Raw genomic sequence first — 24,077 nt, forward strand, 5'->3', positions numbered from 1 at the left:
TGTATGTCTGAGGAGAGCTATAAGGGGAAGAAGACAAGTCTCATTTAACTCCTAGGACAGAGGAAAATGGGGTCTGCACACTGTCATTTCCCCTAAGGGTATCTATGGGACTATGACTAGAGCCACAGGAGATTTGAAGTCTTTGGCATCATATTCTTTTTCTGTTTCTACTGAAAATGAACTAGCTGTCTCTGAGGGACAGCACTTTGCATCCTGATCAACACTTTTGCTTAGCAAACTGCAAAGAGAATTTTAGCTCCATTGCTAAAGAGACCCATTAATTGGGGTTTTTAATATGGAAATCAATTAATATTTGTATTACTTGTATCATGCTGCAGAAATACTAAAGCATTATAAATGACAACTGCTCTGTAACTTGTTTAGGGTCATTTGTTGATTATAGCAATAAAGAATACACAACTTCTGCATTACTAGTTATAAAGATTTCTTGGGTACATATAGGATTCAGTAGAATACATCATCATTTGTTGTGTACCTTTAAAATACTGGATAGAAAGATCCCAAAGCATGTGGCTGACTTGAATCTTGCTTGTCATGCTGTAACTCCATTGAATGGCACAAAGAGATTCCCTCTTTTTCTGACAAGCCTACATAGCTGCAGCACCAGCCCCACAGTGCACAGACCTAGCTGGTGGAGGGAGCACGTGTTGATGTGCAAAGCAAGGCCAGCTCAACACGCACCCACAAAGTGCCAGAGCACCAGAGTGGCCGTCCAGAACTGGCTCCTGGAAGTCCCAGCCTGCAAATGCAGATCTCCTTCTGTTTGCTTAGAAGGGACAGGCTGCATCAGCTGTGCTGGCTTTGGAGCACATCATCACTGCAAGTGTGAGGGATTCCTAGCTGGGGTTCAGCCCTCCCCAGCGTGGCCTTTAGCTTTGGCCAGGGCTGTGTTGATGGGGTGGGGGAGCTGCAGGGTCTCTCTGATGGACATTAGCAAGCGTGGTGTCATTGCGTGAAGGACAGCACAGCATTATTTTACTGTCAAACAAAACAGGAGAAAGTATTGCTGTACTGAGGGTTTTTGAAGATGTATTGATGTGCTGAAGAAGATACAGAGATTTAGAGCCTGTAGCATTTTGGGGTTTACCTTCTGGAGACAGGTGAGAGCTAAAAATCATCCTAAGCAATATGGTCTGGTTTCAAATACTTTTCCCATTACTTCTTACCTTACAGCTGCCCAGAGACATTTATAGGTTTTGAGTTCAGGTTTCTATGTTCTCTTAAGTTCTTCCTGTCTCTTTTTTTTTTTTTCTTTTCTTTTTATCTCTTTTTTTTATTTGGCCCCTGATCTAAAGAAAGTAAGAGACGATGGAGGTGGGGAGGAGACGGGACAGAATTCTGTTTCACAGTTGTTCCTTTATTTTACAAGTTAAAGCTCACAGAAGACACATGAATGTGACTCCATCTTGTAAGCATCTGTACTACCACTACCAATCCATGGATCAAAAGATTATTTGAGGAAATAGCTAGACCTTTTTTGGATGTATTTTAGGTCTACCTTCTTCCTTTCATTTTATTTTAAAACAAAATTGAGGACACTGCAACATGTTGCCCATAAGAGTTCTGTTACAGGTAATTAAATGTAAGTTTACACATTTAATCTACTTTTAAGAGCAAGAGAGACTGGTAAATGACCCAGTTAAGGAAAGTACTCAGCCTAATTGGATGTAACGATTGCTTGCTGGTGTTTATTACTGTACTAAGAGTAGACATGTAGTCTGTGATTCTAATTTGGTTTAGAGACAGACCTGTAGTATTTGCACCTATCATCAGAGTTCGATTGTTCCTGCTAACATTGTGAAATAGGCTTGTATTCATTTGGGAGCTTAAGAGTATTAGAATGGAAGGAGCACTGGGTTTTTTCAGTACTATTGCTGTCCAGTTATTATCTCTCCAGACTGTTTTGCCTACAGTAATATGTTAAACTGGATATGCTAGCATATATTTTTGCCTAGGAAATTAAATAGAGATTTCACCTCTTTATATATGTAATGTGAGAGATCAACAAGAACTAAATTAACCAATGAGCTCTATCCTTCTGATTTACCTGTGAACTTACCTTGTCTTCAGCCTATGAAGTCACATTAATGTCTGGGTTTGATTATTTCTATGTCATTTTGAAAGAGCTGAGTTCCTGACAAATGTAAAGTCACTGAAAGTTGAATCAAAGCCCCAAAATTTTAGATTTCATTAATGCTTATTTTCTAAAATTTCCCTAATTGTAGACACCTTGTTGCAATTTGTACTCACAATTTTGGGCTTCCAGGAAATTATATCCAAGTGGAATATGTTGTATCATAGAAGATATTTGTTACATAAAAATAGAACACTGGATTTTATGCCCAGAGCAGCAGCACTTGGACTTCAAAACACTTATGTAATTATTCTTTATTTCATAAGCTCTCAGAATGATGAATGAAATCAGAACTGACTTTGAAAAGCAAGGCCACTGACGACCGGTGCACTTAGCCAAGGTGTCTCAGTGTCCGCTATGATGGATTTGAGAGTTTTATAACACAATGGATCAAAAATGAAGTTAGAGCAATATTAAATTGACAAAAAATAAAAAAGGATACTCAGAATGGAGACTTCTGCTTCATCATAATTCATCTTGTTGTGTTTCGTTGTTACAAAACACAGATCAGTAAGAGAAATTAGCTCTTTTGGTGCTATTACACAGACATAGCAATGTAATTTAATGGCAGCTTTAATTCTAACTTACTTCGTTTACTGTAAAGGAAAGGAATAAAAATCCTGAACTTTGGTATTCTTTTGTTGATCTTACAGTATATATTATTGTCAGCTGTAGTTTAGTTGATTCTACTATGCTAGAATCAACCAAAGATAAGGTTAAAGAAAGATAATTTGTCTATTGAATATGTGCAGATGGTAATATTTTGTAATTCAGTATGTGCTCCAAAGCCATGCTGGCTCCTTCTTAAACTTCGGTACTTCAAAAGATGAGATTATTGCTCTGCTTGAAAATATATAGTAAGTTGCAGAAAGAAAATGTATTACCCAGGCACACATGGAAAACTGTGACCAGAAAAAAGAAAAATTTTAAAAATTGACTTTCCTAATATATTTGGGGTTTTAGACTAATTCAGTTACTTATCATTATATCTACTACAGAAAGAATAAAATAGGAGCTCCTAGTGCAATACTTACCTGCACATACTAGAGGGAGCTGAGGGAGGGAGTCAAGACAGAGGAAAAGAAAGGCAAAAGATGATGATGAGAACTTTCATTTGTGCTAGTTTGCTTGAATAGAATCTTATTTGATGCTATACCCCATTTACAGCTTTCAAAATACAGTGTGCATTATTCACTCTGTGTGCCCAAACACAGACATTTGTATGCATATGCAATTGTCTGCTGTGCATTTAACATGGAACATCTGTGTGTGCCCATGCACACTTGGGAAGGAGCAGGTTAGTTCATTACAATGTGTCTTCAACAGACTTAGCACATTGTTCATTGTTTTAGTATTATCTAGAGCAAATCAATATACCTTCTTGTGAAATGGATGAATACACTCTGCTTGTCTGGCAGAGTTTAATGTAAGACCTCTCCTTCATGATTTCCAATTCAAATGAATGCTGTTAAAATTACTAAAAAACATTGCTCTTGAAGACTTATCTTAAGAGCACAACACAGCATTGGAGCACATTTCTAAATAGCTTTCTTAACAGAGTAGAGAGTAGGATGCCCTGAAAACTGACTGAAACCTGTTCTTTAATTGGAATATTCATCTTATGTTTTTCATTACCCTTTTTCCTTTGCCTCTCATGGATGGTTGTTGCTAATGCTCCCCTCCCCTCCTGGTGGGCCAGCCAACAGTTCCCTCTGGAGGCAGCATCATTATATCTGCCTGGTTCACTTAGTAGCAGATGGTGAAGAGCAGTAGAGCTGATACACTGCATTTCACAGAAACCAGGATCCTTCTGGTACCTCTGCAGCATACACAGACTTGCCTGATTTGAGACTGTGAATTCTTTATGTGCCTTCCAAACTAGGTTTCCTTGTTTGCTACTGTGTATGTCAGTGTAAGAGTGATTTTTATGATCTGCTCTGTTGCTGGACAGTGAAGAAACTACTCATCTCCAGGTTTCAGCTACTGGCAGCTCTGTTTTCCATTTTATTTCTATTTTTACCAAAAATTAAAAGAAAACAGCTCTGCTGGTTTTTCTTTTCACTGGTTGACAGGCTTTTCTTCCCCCTCCCCTTTTTGTAATTCCTGCTGTCTGCCAAAGGACAATCTGTTTGCTCTGAGACAGTTTAATGCATACTGACTACCAGAGGCAGAACTTCCATTGGCTCTGTTACAGGGGTAATTTACACTTTAACAAGGTATTGTGACAAGGTGGTAATTATATTTTTATCACGTCATTATGACATTACCACCTGGAAAGCCATAGCTGATTAATTAGTGGCATATATTAAATTTATAACCCTGGAACTCTAAAGTTATCATACCTAAGTGGTGTAATTATGCTGAACTGTGGTGTGGCAGTGAATTGGAGGTGAAGATGCTGAGTATCCACCTATTGCAATACATTTAATGAGTGCCAGTAGAGGGCAGGGAGCTGAAGGAAATAGTTGGGGTTTTTAAAATAAATACTAAGGAAGGGAGTGAAATCATTGAAATCTTGAAACCAAATCTAGTCAGATGGCAAGTTCCAAGGCTTCTTACATATATGGATTTTTTTAAAGGTATAATTTGAAAGCACTTTGATTTACACTTGTTTTTGCTTTTTATTTCACAGCTTTATTTCAGTTAATTCACATCTATTTTGGTTTTAACAATGCAGCAGTTTCTGTTGATCTTTTGGAGGCTTGTACTTGGCCGTTCTGGAGGCTACCTCACCTTCCTGCAACTAGTAGAAAGCACTGGTTTTGGCAGGATGAGTTTTTCTCAGTTTTGTGAATATGCCCAGGTGTTTTATGTTGTCCCTTCTGATTTACTTTTTTTCTTTTACTCTTTTCCTTTCTCTTTTTCTCTTTTCCTTAATATTAGGAGGCAGAGGAAATAAATGAGGCTGGAAGTAAATAATGAAAATGCCCACAACTTATGGCTTTTTTGAATGTATTCCCATATTCCTACGAAGTAAATACAGACAGAATTATAAACCAAATCTATTTTTAACCAAATTATCATGCTAAAGGTCATAGTTTTGAATTGTTTTGATTTTCCCTGTTTGTTGTGCATTTCAAAGTCAGATTGCCAAGTAACTCATGTTTTATTCTTCCCTTTCTCTACAGAAAATGAAGTGACTACTTTCCCTGTGTTGGTGAGTGATCAGAGTGAAATTGTGGATACCAATGGAGCTGGAGATGCATTTGTTGGAGGTATTTCTTACTTCTTTCTGTTGTTTGGAGATTATCTTATTATTCTCTCTATAGAAAATTTACTGTTTTTTCATTCGGCTGTCCTTCAGAACAAGCTTCATTCTTTTACAGCTTTTCTCTGCATCCTGAAGTTATATGATTTAATTAAGTTCTGACTTCCAAAGGGAGAGTGTGTTCTATTACTTCAAAAATAGTATGCCTTTATGCTGTACTCTGGTCGTTTTCATGAGATTAATTGTATCTGTCAGACTGTTGCATAAACAAGCTGCATCAAGTACTATATAGTGTACAGAAATCCCTCCTGGCTTAAATGTTAACACATTGTTGTTCTTTAAAACAGGTTGTAGTGAATATTAAACAGTATGTTAATAAGTGAGCATAATGTCTCTGATCATGTAAATTTTGGTAGAACATCTGCTTCCGATACAATTATTTGGACATCAGAAAAGAACGCAAAGGGTTAATTTGTTAAAACAAACCCTGAAAATATCTGGCATTGCTTAATATCCATTTGCAAACTTACTATTTTTTTTGGCTCAAGCTCTAAGGAAAAAAGAGGATGTTATGTCTGTGCCTGTTTAAAAAATTATTCTATATAAGCCAAAACTCAATCTAATCCAAGATTTCTGTCATTCATTGTAACCTTCATCCATGTAGTTCTGTGATGCACTATTGCATCCTGAGGGCTCTAATATCCAGTCTGTAGTAGCTGTAAGGAGCTCCATTAGTCACTAATTTACTGGAAATATTACAAAAGAGACTTTATAAATAGAATTGCAGGGCTCAGTCTTGTAGCTACGAAGGGGATAGCAAGCAGTGTGTTACCAAATTAAAGCTTCAGAATTGTGTCCCACTTCAACAAAATATTCAACATAAGCTTAATCTTAAGCACGTGAGTAATTCCTTCCTTACTTAATACAGCATTTAAACCAAAGATAAATGTTCAGTATATACTTAAAACTGTCTGAGAATGGGAATGTTTTTACTCATTACTTCAGTGCTTTCATGAATCAAAAAGGACAGAAATAGAAGGAAGCACATTAGGTCATATTATTCATACACCTTTTAGGGCATGTTTGTCACTGTCTATTATTCCTAAATCACAAACAAGACTAAATTTGAACCAGTAGGTAACAGTGACTACAACATAAATAAGATCATCTTCAAGTGCTTGTCCTTGTATGCATTTGCTCTGTTTATCAGCTGTGCCAGATAGCTGCTGTTCTTGTGGGGGGGGAAGAGAGAATAGGTCTTGCCTATTTTGTTTTCATGTGTCTGCCATGTTTATCTCAGGTTGTATTTATTTTCTCTTCTTCAATTTTAGGCCTCTTGAAATCGGGACTTTTGTTTTAATAATCCTAATTTTGTTCTTTCCTATGTTAGCTGCAGGAAGAATATTGCAACTAAATCAGGGCTTTAAGAACTGTTTTATAATACAATAGATCAAACTTAAAAATTGAACTCTCAAAAGCCTTCCTCTTTCAATTACATCCTTTTCCCTGGTACAGCCATAGCTGCTGGTTTTCTGTAGAAGGGCTAAAACATTTACTTTAATCAGAATATCCTGAATGGAAAGACTGATATAAACCAGTTCAGTCTCTATTCCAAACTACTGCCTTCCACCAGCAGTGTAAGGAGTTGGGGCACATCCTGTCAGGCTGGTCTTGGATCAGTTGTGAGATTTCTTTCTCAAAGGGGAAAAATGATGTGGACAATGCTCAGCTGTGGAAGAGAGGGATGAAGGGACATATTCTAAAAGATTAACTCTCCCTCATCATTCCAAGTGTTAGAATACAGCAAGATCATGTATATTTGGGATAATCTTAGCAAAAGTCCTGTATCACAGTTTATGGATGTATATTATCTTCAGTTGCCCCACAAACATCTGAGGCATCAGATGCTTTTTCATTGGGGCACAAGTGAAATGCAGTCCAGTGCATTGTACAGTTCTCCCTCACTATCAGGGAAAGGACCAGAGCTGATTTTCCCTCTGGAATGGAAATCAGCTCAGCCATGGCAAATCTGTCTGAGCTGTCCTTGCAGTGAGACATTACCTGAGCATGGGTGTGTGAGCTCAGCCTCCTGTTGCACCATGCTTCTCTCTCCTGTGACTCAAAGCAACATGAGCTTTAGGATATCCATTCAGAGTTCTTCCATTGGCTTCTGGGATATCTCAGTTCTCCTCTGGCACTCCATAAATAATAAATTGATCATTTATTCTCCTCAGAATATAGATTTTCCTGAGTTTAGTCCAGATGGGAGAATTGGGACTCATAACAGTCTTGCTACACAGCTGATTCTAGTCTTATATGTACTGTGGTCTCCTTCTTCAAGGGGTCACTTAATTTTCCTTCCCATATGTAGGAAATAGGATACTGGACTGGATAGGCTTTGATTTGGTCTGTGTTTCATTTGAGGGAAATGTCTGTATTTTATCTGTGGCACACTTGTTGTGTGTTTTCAAAATGTGTATTTGGAACACATTTGGAGAAGTTCTTGAATGTCTCCTTAGCAGCAAGCCCTGTGCAGTAGTGTAGGTAATACTGCCCAACATGCAAATCTTCTGGCATTGGGTCTAGCATTGAGCCAGCTGCAGTGTTACTGTCCTGACAGATTTTTACAACAGCAAAGTTATATTCTCTTCAGCGCTTTTCCGCTTCTTTCTTTGATTGAGGTTTTAATCAGTTGTTACTACCTAGGCAAAAGTACATTTAATGTTTTGATTTCGATGTCCTTGTAGTAAAATGTTTCAAAATTAATACCTTGACTAAAAAATTCACTCAGTGTGACAATATCTCCTCCTGGAAACCTAGTTCTTTTATTGAAACAGCAGAGAACAAGCCTCCCGTGGCAAAGTTTCCCATACTTCTCTGGAGCCAGTGCATTAACACAACTGAACAGTGGTTTTTCTGGAGCAGGTGTCTTGGCTGAGAGGGGAATGTGGGATATAATGAGAACTAACCCCATCACACAAGATTTATTTTGCATTAGGGGGTCAGGTTTGTTGGACTCTATCATATTTTGAAAGGTCTTTTACAGAGGCACTCTCTTCCAGAGGTATAACTCACAGATCATAGGGAAATTCCTTCTCAATAATTATGCCAACTTGGCAAATCACCCCTCATATGTTTCTCCATGTAAAAGTTGAAAAAAAAGAAAACAGTGTGGGGTTTTTTCACTAGAACCAGTCTAACTACTGAAGCTCTTGAGACCTTAAAGTCAAGACAAAGTTTAAAGCACAAAGTTTCTGGGCACTTGTAACTCTGTGAGTTGATTCATGAGTTCAGCATTTCTGAAGCTGCCAGCCTCCAAGGAGGACTAGCTCACCCCAACAGCTAGCAGCAAGAAATAAACCACATTCTTCAGTTGAAACGTGGTTTTATTAAGTTGGCACCAGGAATATCTCTGAATTTCTTGCCTCTTACTGCAGGCATCAAGTCATCTGCCACTCAGGCTGGTGCAGTGCATGAATAAGAAACTGGATTTTAAAATTGCTGCAGGTATCTTTATGCTAAAAACACTTCTCTAAACAACACTAACACAGTTCTGCCTTTATTGCTTACCAGCAAGACTGCTACCTTTTACAGGTTTAAGCAGTAATGGTTTACTTTGTAGCATCTCAGCACCTCTTGTGGTTTTCAGTAGTACCACAGCTATTTGGTTATAAATCCCTGAAATACCCATAAATTAATGTTGCAATTCTACCTCCAGATTCTTATGACATTGAAAAATCACTTGAGCTTTGCTGGCATGGCTTATGCCACAAAAGTCCTCTTAATGGAATTACAGCCTTAGTTTGTAGAGTTTGGGGAGATCATTAAATTAACATTTATTTATTACTGGTCAGCCCCAGCTTGAAGCACTGCAGTAATGATAATCAAAGTGATAATGGCAATAAATATGAGCAGTTTGACGATCAAATGCTTTCCTTTGTGCCATCCTGCTCTCTTCAGCCAGAGTAGGCTTGCCTTCTGTTTGAACTCCCCTTTGTCATTGCCACCGTAACTAATGAAAACAATCAGCATCTGTTCTGATAGTTGCTGCCATTGTTCCCTGCAAAATCTCTCCCCTAGAATCTGTCTAGTCACGGGAACTGAGTACAGAGTTCATAACAAATGAACAGGAGAAGGTGTAAAATCGATGTTTCTTCAGATTCCATCAATATAAATATATTGACTTTATAATCTGCTATGATTTAGTCATATACTACATGGAAAGTACTAGAGTATGAAATGGAACCACAAATCATTTTCAAGTAGCTTGATAAGGCAGTGACAGAACGATTGCAGCAAGTGTGTATTACTTATCACCATGCTATAAAGATGTTATGCCATTCTCAAGGAAAAGGAATCCCAGGGTAAAGGAGCTCTTCATTAAGCATTGTACAGTGCCAGATAGGAGCTGATAGCAATTTGCCTCTGTCAGTATCAAAGGGGAGGTCAATGGCTCAAACCACCTGTCAATTTAAAAATGGCATTGGCGGCTTTCATGTGCTGGGGAATCTCATAAAGCTGCTAGCTAGAGTTTGAAAGCTACAGTCACAATTTTTTGGTGCACGTTCTTCAAGAATAAGCAGTTCTTTCTCTTTCTTGTGATGCCCAGCATGAGCCTTATGAGATGGTCAGCTCCTGTCTCAGCTATCAGACAACTTTTCTGATAGAGATAGGGAGAGCAGCAAAGGAGGAGTCATCCTCTTTTATATGTCCTTTTGTGAGTGGGCCTCATGGCATCCTTATCTCCTCTTTAGGAACCACAGCCCTTACTGAAGATACTTCCCTCTTTCTGATTCTGTTTGACCCAAACTATCTCAGTAAACCCATGTCCTCATCTTTATTAGAGAGGTTAATTCCAAGCATTATTTTTCCATCTTAATCTAAATGTCTCTACAAATTCAATACAGACCTTGGACTTGTAGGAGTCCAAGGTCTAAAGGTTCTCACACTGTTCAAATTTTAGCCTCTGTTCATGAGGTAAATGCAAATGATTTTCAATAGAGTGACATCCAGCTTTGATTTCAGAGCTAACTAATATTTGATATACTTTTACATTATTGAAATATTGAAATACTGTATTTTGTGTGAAACATTCTTGGAATATATTATGCATATACATGTATGTGTATCTATAAAACCACAGTACAAGAAATAAAAGTACAGGTTCACAAAGAATACTGAGTGCACAGAATAATTGGCCATCATTACTCCTCTACCATTAAGTGTTCAATTCAGAAACCTCTTTTAATAAAGGTCTGGTTCTGTTTTCTGAACACACTAGATTTGCTTTGGAATACCTTGGCTGAAGCTGGTGGATTTAAAGAAGTGTAATATTGATAAAATGGAAACATAATTAAAACCAACATAATAATTCTTATGCTGTTGCTCTGTAGCATCCATCATTTATGGAAGGAATCCAGTGATTTTTAAAATAAAAAATCATCTTGATGGGATTTGATATCATCTGAGCTGACCCTGCCTTAAGCCAGGGGCTGGAGCAAGTGACCTAAAGAGGTGCCTTCCCACCTAAATTGTGTTATGATCCTATGAATTTTAATCCTATTGGTATTAAGTTCCCAGGTGCCAGTTCCTGCTCCTCTGGAAATCCAGACTCAATCATCTTCTGGGGGCAATGTTGGTGGCTCTGGAATAGGAGCTGCCTGAATTAAAAAATTAAGCTCAAAGAGTGGGAATTCCATCTTTTTGCAATAAATGTCTTCTAGGGCAAAGGGGGACTGTACTTATGACTCTGTCTAACAAGTCCCTTATATATTTCTTGTGCAAGCATTGTGGGGATAGAAGCATGTGCACGTGTGAGAAATGAGCTCTTATGAATAGTTCCTATATGGCTATTCCAGGAGTGCTAAACATGCAAAAAGATCTGATAATGCCTTCAGCAGAGGCAGATTTGAATGGTTTTTTCAGAATACTAATTTATCAGTAAGCTTGTGACTATATTAAAAAGAAAGCTACTTAATAGATTTCTAGGGCTCTTGAACACTGTGGAAGAATTTGTTTACACTAAAAGTGAATATTTCTCTTATTTGTTGTATTTTCCTCTTTGTATAAATCTGTGCTGTAAGGGCTGCTCTCCCTCCAGTATTCACCACCCCTAGAACATTGTACATTCATTGAAATAGGAGTAGGAGGAGCTAGGAACAGTTCTTAACTGAACAGCAGGAGCGTGATATCAGAAGCTACTTCATCCACTTATAGTGGTCTTTAATTTTTGTATGGATTTTATACCTGTCTGAAATACCTCGGGAAATTGCCATCATTTTTTAATCACATTTAATAGAGGGAAATACAGTGGACAAAATGTCACTGCTGTGAAGTACTCCCTTCTGATAACACCAGAGCTCTGAGATGCAGAGCTACGTGCCAGCTGGGAGCAAGGGATAATTTTTTGGTGATATCAATTAAGTATGTGTGTGCATGGAACTTGCAATGGCTGATATTTGCTACAAATTTTTTTTTCACCAGCAAAGGGAGAGGGGATACTACTTTGAATCATTCTGGCTTTTCTTTGAAGTAAAGAAAACTGGTACAACAGAAAGCAGCACTCTTAATTTTCATTTGTCCAGCATTGGTGGCTAATTGCCTCTGAGCAATCCTGTTGTTACTGAGATCATGGCAGGTGAGATAGGAAGCTTTGAAATAAAAATACTTACTTAGTGTCATCAGCACTTTGACTGACAGCCCATATTTCCCATCTTTACTACTCCTGGTTTATAAACAGCATACAGGATTATAATAGCTGAGCTGCAGAGAGGGCATCAATCTTTGCTTGCTAGGGGATAACCTGTCAACATGTCCATGACTTACCACCCCTGTGTTCTGATGGCATTCGGAACTCTGTCAGATAAACATCCCACATAAACCCAGGCTATTAGAGGACCACGTTTTCTCTGTAACTGACCTTCTACAAACTAGAGAATGACCAGATTATATGTTCCCAGATGATTTTTTCTCAGTCTCAGCTAGAGGCACATCATTATTGTGATCAATAGTGTAGCCAGTTGCTAGTAATTTCAACATTAGTATTGGCTCATTTTCAAAATTTGCCACTGTTTGAATTGCAGCTACTTAAACAAAACCATAAAAATAGATATCACTCAGAAAAATACATGGAATATTTCTGTTTTCTTTTTAACTCCCTACTTCTTTGTTTACCAATTTCCATTCAAAATTATTTCTTTGCTAAGAATACCCTCTTCTGTGCTGATATTATATGTAAACCTGTTTGCATGTGTTGTCCAAGTATAATTGTGATTATACTGCTTTCATTGTTTTAATTGCTACCCTTCTCTTGATCTCTAACTGTTCCTCCTAATTTCATGACATATGTATTCGTATAACACAGTAATGTAAATATAGTAATTCACATTTTCACCTGTTCCATTTAAAGGCAATCTAGAAAAAGACATAGTAGAATAAAAGTGAGGCAAAACATATTATACTTTCTGTCATTTCTTAAATAACATGCAAAAGATCCACTTAAAAGGATCAGTGTATGGAATTAAAAAACCATCAGAAGTTTTTAATTAGACTGAAGCAGGACTTGATTCCTTTAGCCTCTGTGTCTCTCTTCCTGTCAGTGACACCTCAGTGTTAAGGGAGCCTCAGTACATAGCAAGAGGATTAATATTTTGCAAAATTGGTTTTTAAAAGGCCTAATTTACCTCACCATAAATTCAGTGACATTCTGGACAGGTTTTGTGAAAAATAAACGTCAAATAGGTTGTGTACACTTTAAAAAACAAACCTACTCTGTTAAAAATAGATTTTCAAAACCAATTATGAAGTTCCAATTTTTGCTGTAATAGCTATGGGACAATTACAAATTGACTTAACGCCTCAAAGCAAGTCATCACCGTTTAAAATACTTTGTCATGCCTACTATGCCTACCCTCATAACATTTCATTTTATGTTAATGTGTCATGTGTTAGAAAATCATGTAATGATAAAGAAAATGTTCATGTGGAAGGTTAGAAATTACTTTAATGAGTTACTATTACCTTGCTTGCAGACTGTTGGCAATATTTTTGTGTTATTTTAATGTATTCTGAATAGAGACAGAGGCACTCGTCAGATTGGATCATCAAGAACATTCCCCTGGGAATCAGGGCAGGATATAGTCCCCTAAGAAATGATGTGTCAGATTAAGCTGATGCTGTATTCACAGGAGATAAAACACCACACAATGAAATACAAAACCACACTGAAAGATATTGTCTGTTTGACATCTCACATGCCTCAGTGGGTGCTAAGGACAGGGACACAATGGCCATAAGGACACTTCTCAGGCCGTGGTGTTCACAAGCTGGGTCCTCTCTCACTTACAGCTCCTCTGTTATATAACAGCATGGTAAAGTCTCCCAGAATTTGTTCACTTCCCCCACACTGCAATGGGCTCATACTTGAAGTGGGAAGATGGCAAGATTGCAGTAAAAAGGAATTAGAAGAAAGAACAGTGGTCGTAGTTAAGAGCAGTGGTAGTAGCAGTGCTTGTAGGTTGATTTGACACTGATCTCTGACCCAGTGGAAAGGGATGTTACTGTTATTGGTGATCAGTACATTTTTGCTATCAATCCAGAATTCTAACAGATATTTAAAGAGGCAAAAGATATTAAGTGTCACTGTATTAAAATAGGAGCATTATGAATATAATGCTAGGGTAGGCTCTTTCAGCCCACAAAAGTCAGGAAATTCACAGGCTGCCTAGCTCCCATATTCCCTCTGCCCTGGGTGTTGCTTTCTGATTCTCCTTACATACTGCTGGCTTGGCTGTGTGGAAGCACACCTGCAAATAAAACTCCTGAGACTCATGCATTTGAATCTTGGCTATGAAGTTACATTCGTGCAACCTTTTTGCACTTGAAATATATGTTAAAAACTGAGTAGAGGATAGGACATATTATTCCATTTTATTATCTTTAGAACTTGATTGTATCTATAGTAAATTAGTGCAGTTCTCTTCCTTTTATTCCAAGCAGTAGATGTAATAATCGGCACCATTTAGTGTCAATACAACAGGTTTGAGGCTCAGAAACTTTCCACAGGTACTAATAAAAGAAAGCTTATTTTACTCTTCTGTCTCAAAAAATTCTAAAATCTTTAGATTTTGCAGAACACTTCTGGGAAATGCTTTTAGAAAAAACAAAGATAAAGATCAGCCTGTAAAGTATTTTTTTCAAATAGAGAAGATACTTGCAATGAAAATATCTGTTTCTGGTTTGGCACATGCAGCTCCTTGTAAGCTTGGAGGGGGTTTTTTAATCAAATATTTTCCCCTAGAGGCTGCCGGAGTCATGCCTAAGGCAACCAGATCCTGATCCTAAAGGAAATTTCCCAAAGCTCATCATGTGGACTTAAAAATGAAAAATAGGACCAAACCATGAGAAGTTATAACTTGGTTAGCATTTTCCTCTTTCACATTATTCTTGGAGCACATTATAGACTGAAATGGTTCTTTTCTTGGACAGTAAGATGCACTGGGGAATTTGATAAAAGTGATATGCAACAGGTTATAGAGTCCACTGAGGATGTTTAATGTGGAAGGATGTCAGAGTATAAAATACTGCTTATATTTATAACAAAATATAACAAAGCTCCAGCTTTGAGCTATTCCCTCTCAGAAGGTGGACAGTATGCAGTCAAGGCACAGGGCAGTGATAGAAAATCTCACATCAATCTAAGCAGGCTGCACCTCAGGGTCTATTTTCTCAATCTATGGCACCGTCTTCAGGACCAAACCACAACAGAGCAGCATACACCATTCCTACTTGAAAGCATCAGAGAAATGAGACTGCTGATTTTCCTTGGAGGGAGTTTCTGGTGGGCCTGAGCACATACAGGCCCTGGGAGCTATGATGACACCTTGTTCTCTGAGCTGCAGTGAGCTGGCCCAGTAAAGCCAAACAGTGGCAATCATGTGCAATGCAATGAAATTATTCAGCCTTGAGTAACTGACTCCTAATGGAATAATAGGGATGTAATGAAGTTTTATTTCTTTTTTTTATTTTTATTGTCACATTTCTGCAGAAATCTTTCATTAACATTTTCCACATGTAATGCTTTAAAGCTTTAGACACTGTGTTCTTTTTTTCATTTTGTGTATTCAACACCTCCTCTCCATTCCAGGAAAAGGCTGCTAAACTGAAAACACTCCTTTCACTTATTCATAGTTGTCTAGTAAATGCAAAGTTGTATTATTTGCATGTGTCCATAAATGACTGTATAACCTCAGACTGAAAAATATGTACACCCATCTGAGTGATCCTTACAGAAACTCAGTGCTTTGAAAATGTATCCATAAATCAGAAGAAAACAAGAGGGATAGCATAGTGATACCGATATCACTGCATTTCTTAGAACGTGCTTGGTTTAGTATTCGTGCTGCTGATTATAAAATAAGAAGTTTCTTGTACAAAGGCAGTGAAATGCTTTTAGCACGTGACCATTTTATAAATAAAGTAAATATAGACTTCTGAAATATTTTAGTCGTGATCTCATGGTTTTGTCATTCTCTGGAAGTAAAAATATTGACATTTACCAAGCTGTTTGTTCCAGCTTTCTGGTCTCCTGCAGTTTATTTATATAACAACCTTATCGATGAGCCTCTTACTCAGCTCTCTAGGTTTAACTGAGTTGAGTCGATTTGCTACCACAGCTTCAAGTCGCTGTTACAGAACAAGCAAGACATCCTAATAAAGCTGTAAACGTGTTTACTCAAACATGGTATTGATTTTACTTGGAGAGGGAGAAGCTAGTGCTTAGCATGGTGTCAGGGAGGATGAATTTAACTGCAGTTTTTCATTGTCATCTGTCATGGTTGTGAAACACTAAGTGAAGCCACAAGAGGATAATTAGAATTGCCAGAAATTTAGCCCCTAAAATCAGTTAACCACTTGAGATTTTTGTAGTTTAATTAGTTTTTATTGAAACTTTCCTCCAGTGGTATAGTCAGGAAGGATTTTCTAATGTTCTTTCCAGTGAGAGATTTCAAGGTTGCTACTTGTTAGATATACATCTTAAAAGACCATTTTTACGGAAGGGTTGGTAACCTTTTTTCTCTCAATTGTAATTAGCCTGGCACTACAGTCCTGTTAAAAGCACAGAGGCATTTCATTTTAAAGGAGAGAAAAAGACACGTGTTTCTATGCATATACATTTGTAGTTAATAACATATATATGCATGTATGGCATCATTTTTACAATAAATTCTGTGAAAGTGCTAAAGTGCTTAAAGGTTGAAAGAAATATAGAGTGTTTGAAGATACTTACATTTAATTTGTCTTATATACTGTAAGTCTGATGTGTCAGACCACAGTGCCAAAAGACATGAAAACAGAAGCCAAATCCCACCCTTAATCAAAAACGTTTCCATTTAGAATAGCCAACATTTGGTTTGATAGCAATGGGCAGGACCTCTGGCTTACCACAGTTCTTGGCTGTAATATCCACCATCTGCCACAAAATTAAAAAAGGAGAAACCTCAGCATGTTGACGTATGGTCATTCAGTGACTGTATTGCAGAATCCACTGATGCCAACATCTTTTACAAAATCTAGGGTGGCTGCTTGGCTCTTGGCAGCAGCATTGCCAACTACCCGATTACTACTGACCAGGCTCATGCTACAACATTAGCCTGCTCCAACAGTGCTAGAAGACCTCAAAAAAGCCCCAATCATATCAGCCACAAGGCATTGACTGGGTAATGTTTCTTGAAAACTGCATCTTCCCACACTCCTGGCCTGGAAATGTAGTGGGATCGCATAAAAATAGATGAGTGTCCCAGCAACTGAGATAAATTCTGTATGTGAACAAGAGTGTGAAAAGGTGCTTGCAACTGTCCCCATGGTGGAATAACACCATTTTTAAAAGTGAAGTTTACAAATTCTGTAAAAGCTGTACAAATTTTAAATACAAAAAAGAGGAGTCAGCTAAGCTAGTCAGGATCCTTTTAGTGGCTGGGACAAATTTGATGGTGAGTGGCCTGGCTAGCATAGGTTATATACTTCAGGGTTCATCTGGAAGCAGAATTGTCTGGGAACATCACATAGCAAAAAGGTTTTGAGGGGCTCTGACTCAGGGTCAGCCTGTAGTTGTTTATAATTGATGCATTTGATAATTGGATTTTTTCAGCTTTTATCTCTTGCATTAAAAAAAAGAAATTAATTTTGCCATGGGCATTTTATAAAGGTTGGAAGTGTGAGAGAAACTGCAGAAAGACAAGTAGTGGGGAGCTGGGTGTCGGAGGCTATAAATGGATTTTCAGCCAGCATTAGTAATTAACAGTCATTAAAATTAATTGTCAAGTGTACAATTTGAAATGAAACATTTGGCTTCAATATGAGCTGTTTTTAAGTGTTGTTAAACCATTACTGGAGCAGACCAGAACTGTTTTAAATCTCCACTATCGGACTCCCACATTCCTGCCCAACTGCACTAGTTCTAAGTATTCATTCAGAATTACCACTAATAATCTGGAAATAAAACTTTCAAATAAATCACAGATTTCAGTGAAATTGCCTCTGAAATATCTCTAAATCAACTTGGTTCTCCTTTAATGGTATTTAAGTTCTACTCAACTCTAAGGAGTAACAAAGTGAATAGAACACCTTTTGTGTCAGTCAGTGGACTGTTTGCTGTGTCTTTGCAAACTTCTACTGACATCACCAAAGAGATTTGAGCTGGTCCCAGTGAGAGCCTTGGTTTGGGTCTGGCACCACTTCTGGCACTTGGCTTATGGGACTTTCATTTGGTGGGGAGCACAGAAAGGAACAAAGCAATTTCACTTTTCCATCCCTCATTCTGTTTGTAGACCTAACAATTACAAACATTATCTTTGAGAATATGTAATAAGGAAGCTGGAGGTAATAAAGATTAACTCTCAGTTATTTCAGGCACACTTTTCAGAGCAAAGTGATTCCAGAGTCACTTTTTTTCCTCCTGAGCAGAAAAGAAATAATTAAGGGCCAAAAATAGCTATTGGTGTGTTGTAATCACTTCTATCATCTGAGAATGCAAATACATTTTGTACTACTCCAAAGTTTAAAGCAACTTTTGAAGTAAAGTTGTCGTTTTTCTAGGAATATAAGTAGGATGAATTGGACCCAGTTCCAAAGAAGTTCTCACCATTGGTGGGTGCAAGGTGGTTACTTGGCTATCCATGCCTGTGAAGGGCAAAAGGCATCCCAGTCTACTCTGAAAGCTTACCAAGATGGCTTGCTAGACATCTTGCAACTGCAGTTTCCCTTTGTCCACAAACAGTTGGCATGTTGGATAACAGGGCAGGAGGCAGACAGGAAAGCCTGGAGCAAGTGTGATGAGAGTGGTGCTCAATGCTTGTGACTCCATCCACAGCTCCAGCAGTGCAGAAATGCTCCTGCTCAACAGCTGCAGTTAGAACATGGTAAACAATATTGCCTCAAGTTGTTTTGGTAAAATACTTGAAGTGAGGCTGTCTGGTGTAGCCAAAGTTTACTGCTGCTTTCTGCAGTCCATTCCAGTGATCAGCTCAGACCACAAAGAAATGAAGCAGATGCTGAGCTACCTTAGTATGTGCTGGGATGATCTAGGTCTGTGATACAGGATCAGAGTTCAATCCTGCCCTTTTGGTGTCTGAAGTTGTAGGAGGAGCATGAAGTAAGTCTGAAGCCATGCTCACTTATCTTCTTGCATTTCCAATCATGGCACCTTAAGAGATTACAGCCTTCAACTGCTTCTCATCTTCCCTCCCCTGCCCTGCTCTCTGGTTGGGCTATTTGAGTGCTCACTAACCCACTTCAGTTTCAATCAGCTGTGTTAGCAAAGATCCTCTGCTCAACAGCTACTGTTTAAACTGATCTGGCTCCTTTTGACAGGGTATCAGGTTATACCAGCAGCAAAGCAGCATGGTGAAAAACAGATGGGGGAGTAACTTCTTCAGCTGGAACTCAGATCTGAATCGATGCCTTGAGAGTATGACTCATGGGCTTTGCATCACCGTGCCTTATACACTGGGGGAGGCAAACTCTGAATTATATTCTGACCATGTTGCTTTTTACTGCATTAACTAAAAAGAACATTCTGCAGCTAAGGCAGCCAACCTGATAGAGCTCTTTGCTTCTCTGCTCAAACAGCACTGCTTTCTGGTGTTCCCTCGGGGTCTGCTTTGCCAACTGCCTAGTCTTAGTGTGTGATGTAGTTCTGTTTGTGATATGTGTGTTTGTATTGTCATTCGATGCAGTATTGTGTCAGATGCTGCTATTTCCATTTCATCTATGAAACACATACCTTTTAAGAGAAACTCAGCAGACAAGAGAATGGTTTGAGGGCAAACTCCCCACTGCAGTTTCTACATATGTCATATATGACAGCTGTACTTAATGTCATTTCTGCAACACTGTTAAATCACAGAGATCTCTCATTTCTATCCCCAATTAGAACAAGATGTTTTTTCACCTGACTCTGCTTTCACTTAGATCAGAATAAATAAGAAGTAGCTTCACTGAAGACAAAAGACTCATACTAACTTGAAACTACAATGAGCCTTGGAGATGATGACAGTGTCAGTCTAGTTGGTATTGAAAAGTAATTCATGTTTTATGGTCCTTTGCTCTGTGGATTTTCTCATCTTCATGTATGTTTGATGCCTTGATCATAAATGTAGGGGATAGTTGTTCTTTCTTGTATAAACCTCTCTCTGAATTCATGCTCTGCACAAAAGCTAGCCCCATATTTGCCTTTGGAGACCTGCCCAGTGCATCTTCATACTTACTGAGTCAGAAATGGACTGTCTTAACAGCCTCATTTTACATATGGTTACAACTTGCTCTCAAGTTTTAACCACCCAGAAGCACACTGGCAAGCTCCTGCCTCCCAGGCAGTTTAAATTTAATGATTGACACCCTCCACATATCCAAGAAAGTTTCTCCTAAGAATGCATGTTAATTTAATGGAGAGCAGACCATTTTCATCTTGTTATTCAGAAACGAGCTGATTTCTGCCAGGCATGCTGTTTGAATTTCTCAACTGTTACCCAACTATTGCAGCTGGACCATCCTGCCACAGTTGTGTTGTCTGTCATCCCTGACTGCCATCAGTGATAGCACTCACAGCACAATTTCTTCCTGTTTCAGATTCTTATCTTTGTATATCGATAACTCTTGTCTTCTTCACTTGTGCTTATGGACTTACCTTTTGTTGGTGAAAGAGTAATTTTTTCCCAGCCAGTGTCAGTCAATACCTGGGAAATTCCAGCCAATACATAATTCTCTAGAAAAGTATTGATGTCAGAAACATAGGAGTTTTCTCCTGTTTTAACTAATCTGCTTACTCTGTATGGCCTCCCTATTCCAATGAAAAGTGTTTGATTTATAGATTTTGCAGTTTCAAACTCTTCTCCAATTTGGTGCAGTTTAGAGAAAACTGTATATCAATTAGGCTTCTTTTCACTATCAGTCATGACCAAGAAGGCAAGATAGATATTGGTAATTGATGGAAATAGGTATTTTGCTCACCAGGATTATCCTTCATTAATCTAACCTTCTTTTGCTTGTTTTACGTGATATTTAAGGGAGCAGACATCATTGCATAGGATGAAATATTTTTATTATCGTCTGAAGTTATGCTGCAGTGTATCACCAAGGGAAATATTTAGAAACAGAGCACAGGTTAAATGACAGCATCACAATATGATGTGGAACCTTTTCCCAATAGTAAACCAGATGAACAGAGAAAGTGAATATGAAAGCAAGCTAGCAAAACATATCAGCTTAGAATCAAAATTTGTAATATGTCAGAAGTTGGTACTTATAAGTTTTACACAGTACTTAGCAGAGACATGGTTTCAAGACTACATTTGTACTGTCAAGGCACAAAGCCTGAGCATGACAGAAACTTGAAATGGTGGATGAAATCTTTAAAAAGAACATCTTTCAGCTTGCTAAAATTCTGATTTTCTTGGGCAAGTCTCACTTTCCTTCTGTGATTGGACAAGGAAGAGAGATACATCTGAAACATATTAAAAACAGGATAAAAGTGAATAAAATATTACCTCTAGAATGAGAGCGGAGTTTTAAATTATAAGATACTAAGTTTACTTCTCATATCTTGAAAGCCTCTTCCAAATTTAAAATACGTATTTCACCTCTGCCATAAGTTCTGTCATGCTTTTGATCACAATAGCTTCAGCCAAGACAAAATGCTTCAGAAATGAGGGAGTCAATCCATAAAGTTTCTGGTGCTGCTTGTACTAAACTTCTCCAAGTACCTTTTTAAGACTGCCTACTCTGTTCATTTAGGAGGTGCTCAGGTTTTCAAAGCACTCAGCTCAGGTGATTCCTGAGTTTCCAAGCTGTGCATGCCAGGCTGTGGCAGCTGAAGCCCTGATCCTGAGAGATGCCTGGTTCTCTGCACAGTTTGCTGTTCAGGGGGGTATCTGAACATGCTATGGGGTACCTGCTGTTGCTGAAGTTTTAGATTAAATGTCCCATTATCAAAGGCAGCAGATGTCATCTAACTTTCCTCATCAGGTAAAAATTTTTCACCTTCTTTGCACTGTGAGCACCTGTAACTCTGAATATAATGTTTCTCTATTACATGTCTTTCTCTTTTTTGGAGAAAAGCTTGCACACAGTTGTGTTGGGGCTGTAGATGTAACCAGTAAGAGCAGAAGAAACTCTCTTCAGCAGGGAAAATTTCTTCCTTGTTTTTAAAAAGTTCTTTGAGGAATCAGGGGTTATCTCTATAAAGAAGAGAACAGGAATTCTGTTAAAATAATTTTGAGAACACTAATAATGATCAGTCTTGATAATCTTTCATTTACTGGAAGCTACCAAATGGAGAATTCACGAAGAAACAGCAGCACCACCATTCCAGCCCTGCAGTTCACTCAAGAGTGATTCTCAATTTAAACTGGCCGGGCTGCAGGGGTACATACAGGCAGGCCAGAGCTTTGCCCTGTAACAAACTGATACACTCAAAAAACTAATCTGACCATTTTCTTCCTTCTCTCTCTCCCACTGTGTCCCATAGGCTTTCTGTCCCAGCTCGTCTATGACCGGCCGGTGACTGAGTGCATCCGGGCCGGGCATTATGCAGCCAGCGTCATTATCAAGCGTTCAGGTTGCACCTTCCCAGAGAAACCTGACTTCCACTGATAGTGGTGAATTGGAGGGATCAAGAGTAACTTCTGTGTTGCCATGGGATTGCTGCCTAAATTTTTCCTCCTTCCTTTTCCTTACCTTTCCAGTACCTGCATCAACGCTTCTGTACTTCTGTTCATTGTATTCTAAACAAAATATATATTTCTATGGTGTTTTTTCCATTTCAGACATCTACCACGTCTCAGTAGTCTTAACTTTTGGGAACAGTGCTAAGTGAAGCTTATTATCTCATCCATCAGGAAAAAGTGTTCTATTTACACAGTTTCCAAGGAAGTCCCATTTAAATGACACTGCTGATTAACACCATTAAAATACTTCTGTTGAATTATCTAGTTTGTATCCAGCTGTGGCCAAATCCTATTCATCTTACATGAAATCAACAGACCTGACTTTATTCATAACTTAACCTTATAAACAGGGAGTTGTTCTATCTATCTAGTAGAGTCAGACCTGTGTAAAGAGTGGTGTAAATGTCCCAGGAATTTCCATACATATTGGAGTGTACAAGATCTGGCCATCAGATAGTCCAGCTTCCATGAAAGTACATCACTGTTTTGTCAGTAATTTAAAGGCCTGATCCACAGTTGTGATATCTTGCATTCAGCCATCTAGCACTGATGGCAGTAGCTTTGGGTCTAGCCACTTCTATCTCTCAGTACATCTCTAGGTCTATAGGTACAGTCACTTTTATCTGTCAGGTGAGCTAGCAGATAGGTACTTTCAGTGATTTCAGGGCAGATGCATGAGTTGGTGATGAAAATAAACATACAGATAGGTCCTATCTCCTCCACGTGTGTTTTCTAGAGGCTGTATTAAGGTACACATAATGAAAATGAGGTACAGAAATATTTATGCAGGATACCTTGACAGGATATGCCAAATGGAATCTCTGAAACGCACATTTTTAAACTTTTAATTTACTTTGGATAATTAAGCAATATGGTGGATTTTGTTTGTATTTACAGTATTCAAAAAGGTGATCTGACACTGCATTCATTACTTTGCTATGTAATTTGATACTGATAAATAAAAAATTGTCATACAGTAACTCCTGGTTTTGTTTTGGTATGTGTTTGTCTTTTTACTGTGTATCCTACTGAAATGGGAACAAGATATGGGTGCTTAACCCACATGAATGCTAAATTTGAATGTTTTATACGTGACTTTCAGTGTCCAGGTGGGTGTTGAAGGGTGATCTCAGCAGTAAGGAAGAGAAGGAACATCAAATTGGTGTATGTACCATAGAAGAGCTGAAAAATTAAAGGCTAGGGTTCACCAAAGAATGTTAAGTCAGTGCAGGGTTCACACTTTGTTGCCCAGGATGGAACAAAGGGCACACAGAGACTGAATGCTGTTATTTTAGTTTATCTATTGCAAAGAGAATGGGGAGGAATCAAGGCTGAGATCCCAATTCCCTTGTTGCTCACTGTCCAGTCTGACACATTGGACAACAGGCTCTGTCATCGTGGAGATCACCAGGTGTGGGACTCCTGCAAGTGCATCAACCAGCGACCTCTGCCAATGCTCCCGGGCCTGTGGAACTGCGGTGCTGCAAGCACA

General features: G+C 38.4%; 1 protein-coding gene across 2 annotated transcripts in view; it reads left to right on the forward strand.

Moving 5' to 3' along the window:
• ADK (adenosine kinase) overlaps positions 1–23,565 on the forward strand; it is a 268,379-nt gene extending 244,814 nt beyond the window's left edge. For both annotated transcript variants that reach the window (XM_054637303.2, XM_054637304.2), the window contains exons 10-11: positions 5,284–5,370; positions 22,387–23,565. In XM_054637303.2, the coding sequence (XP_054493278.1) occupies positions 5,284–5,370; positions 22,387–22,511 (212 nt within the window). In that variant the 3' untranslated portion in view covers positions 22,512–23,565. The remainder of the gene's footprint in view (positions 1–5,283; positions 5,371–22,386) is intronic.
• The last annotated feature ends 512 nt before the right edge of the window (positions 23,566–24,077 follow it).

The sequence above is a fragment of the Agelaius phoeniceus genome, chromosome 9 (assembly GCF_051311805.1).
Source record: "Agelaius phoeniceus isolate bAgePho1 chromosome 9, bAgePho1.hap1, whole genome shotgun sequence".
NCBI lineage: Eukaryota > Metazoa > Chordata > Aves > Passeriformes > Icteridae > Agelaius > Agelaius phoeniceus.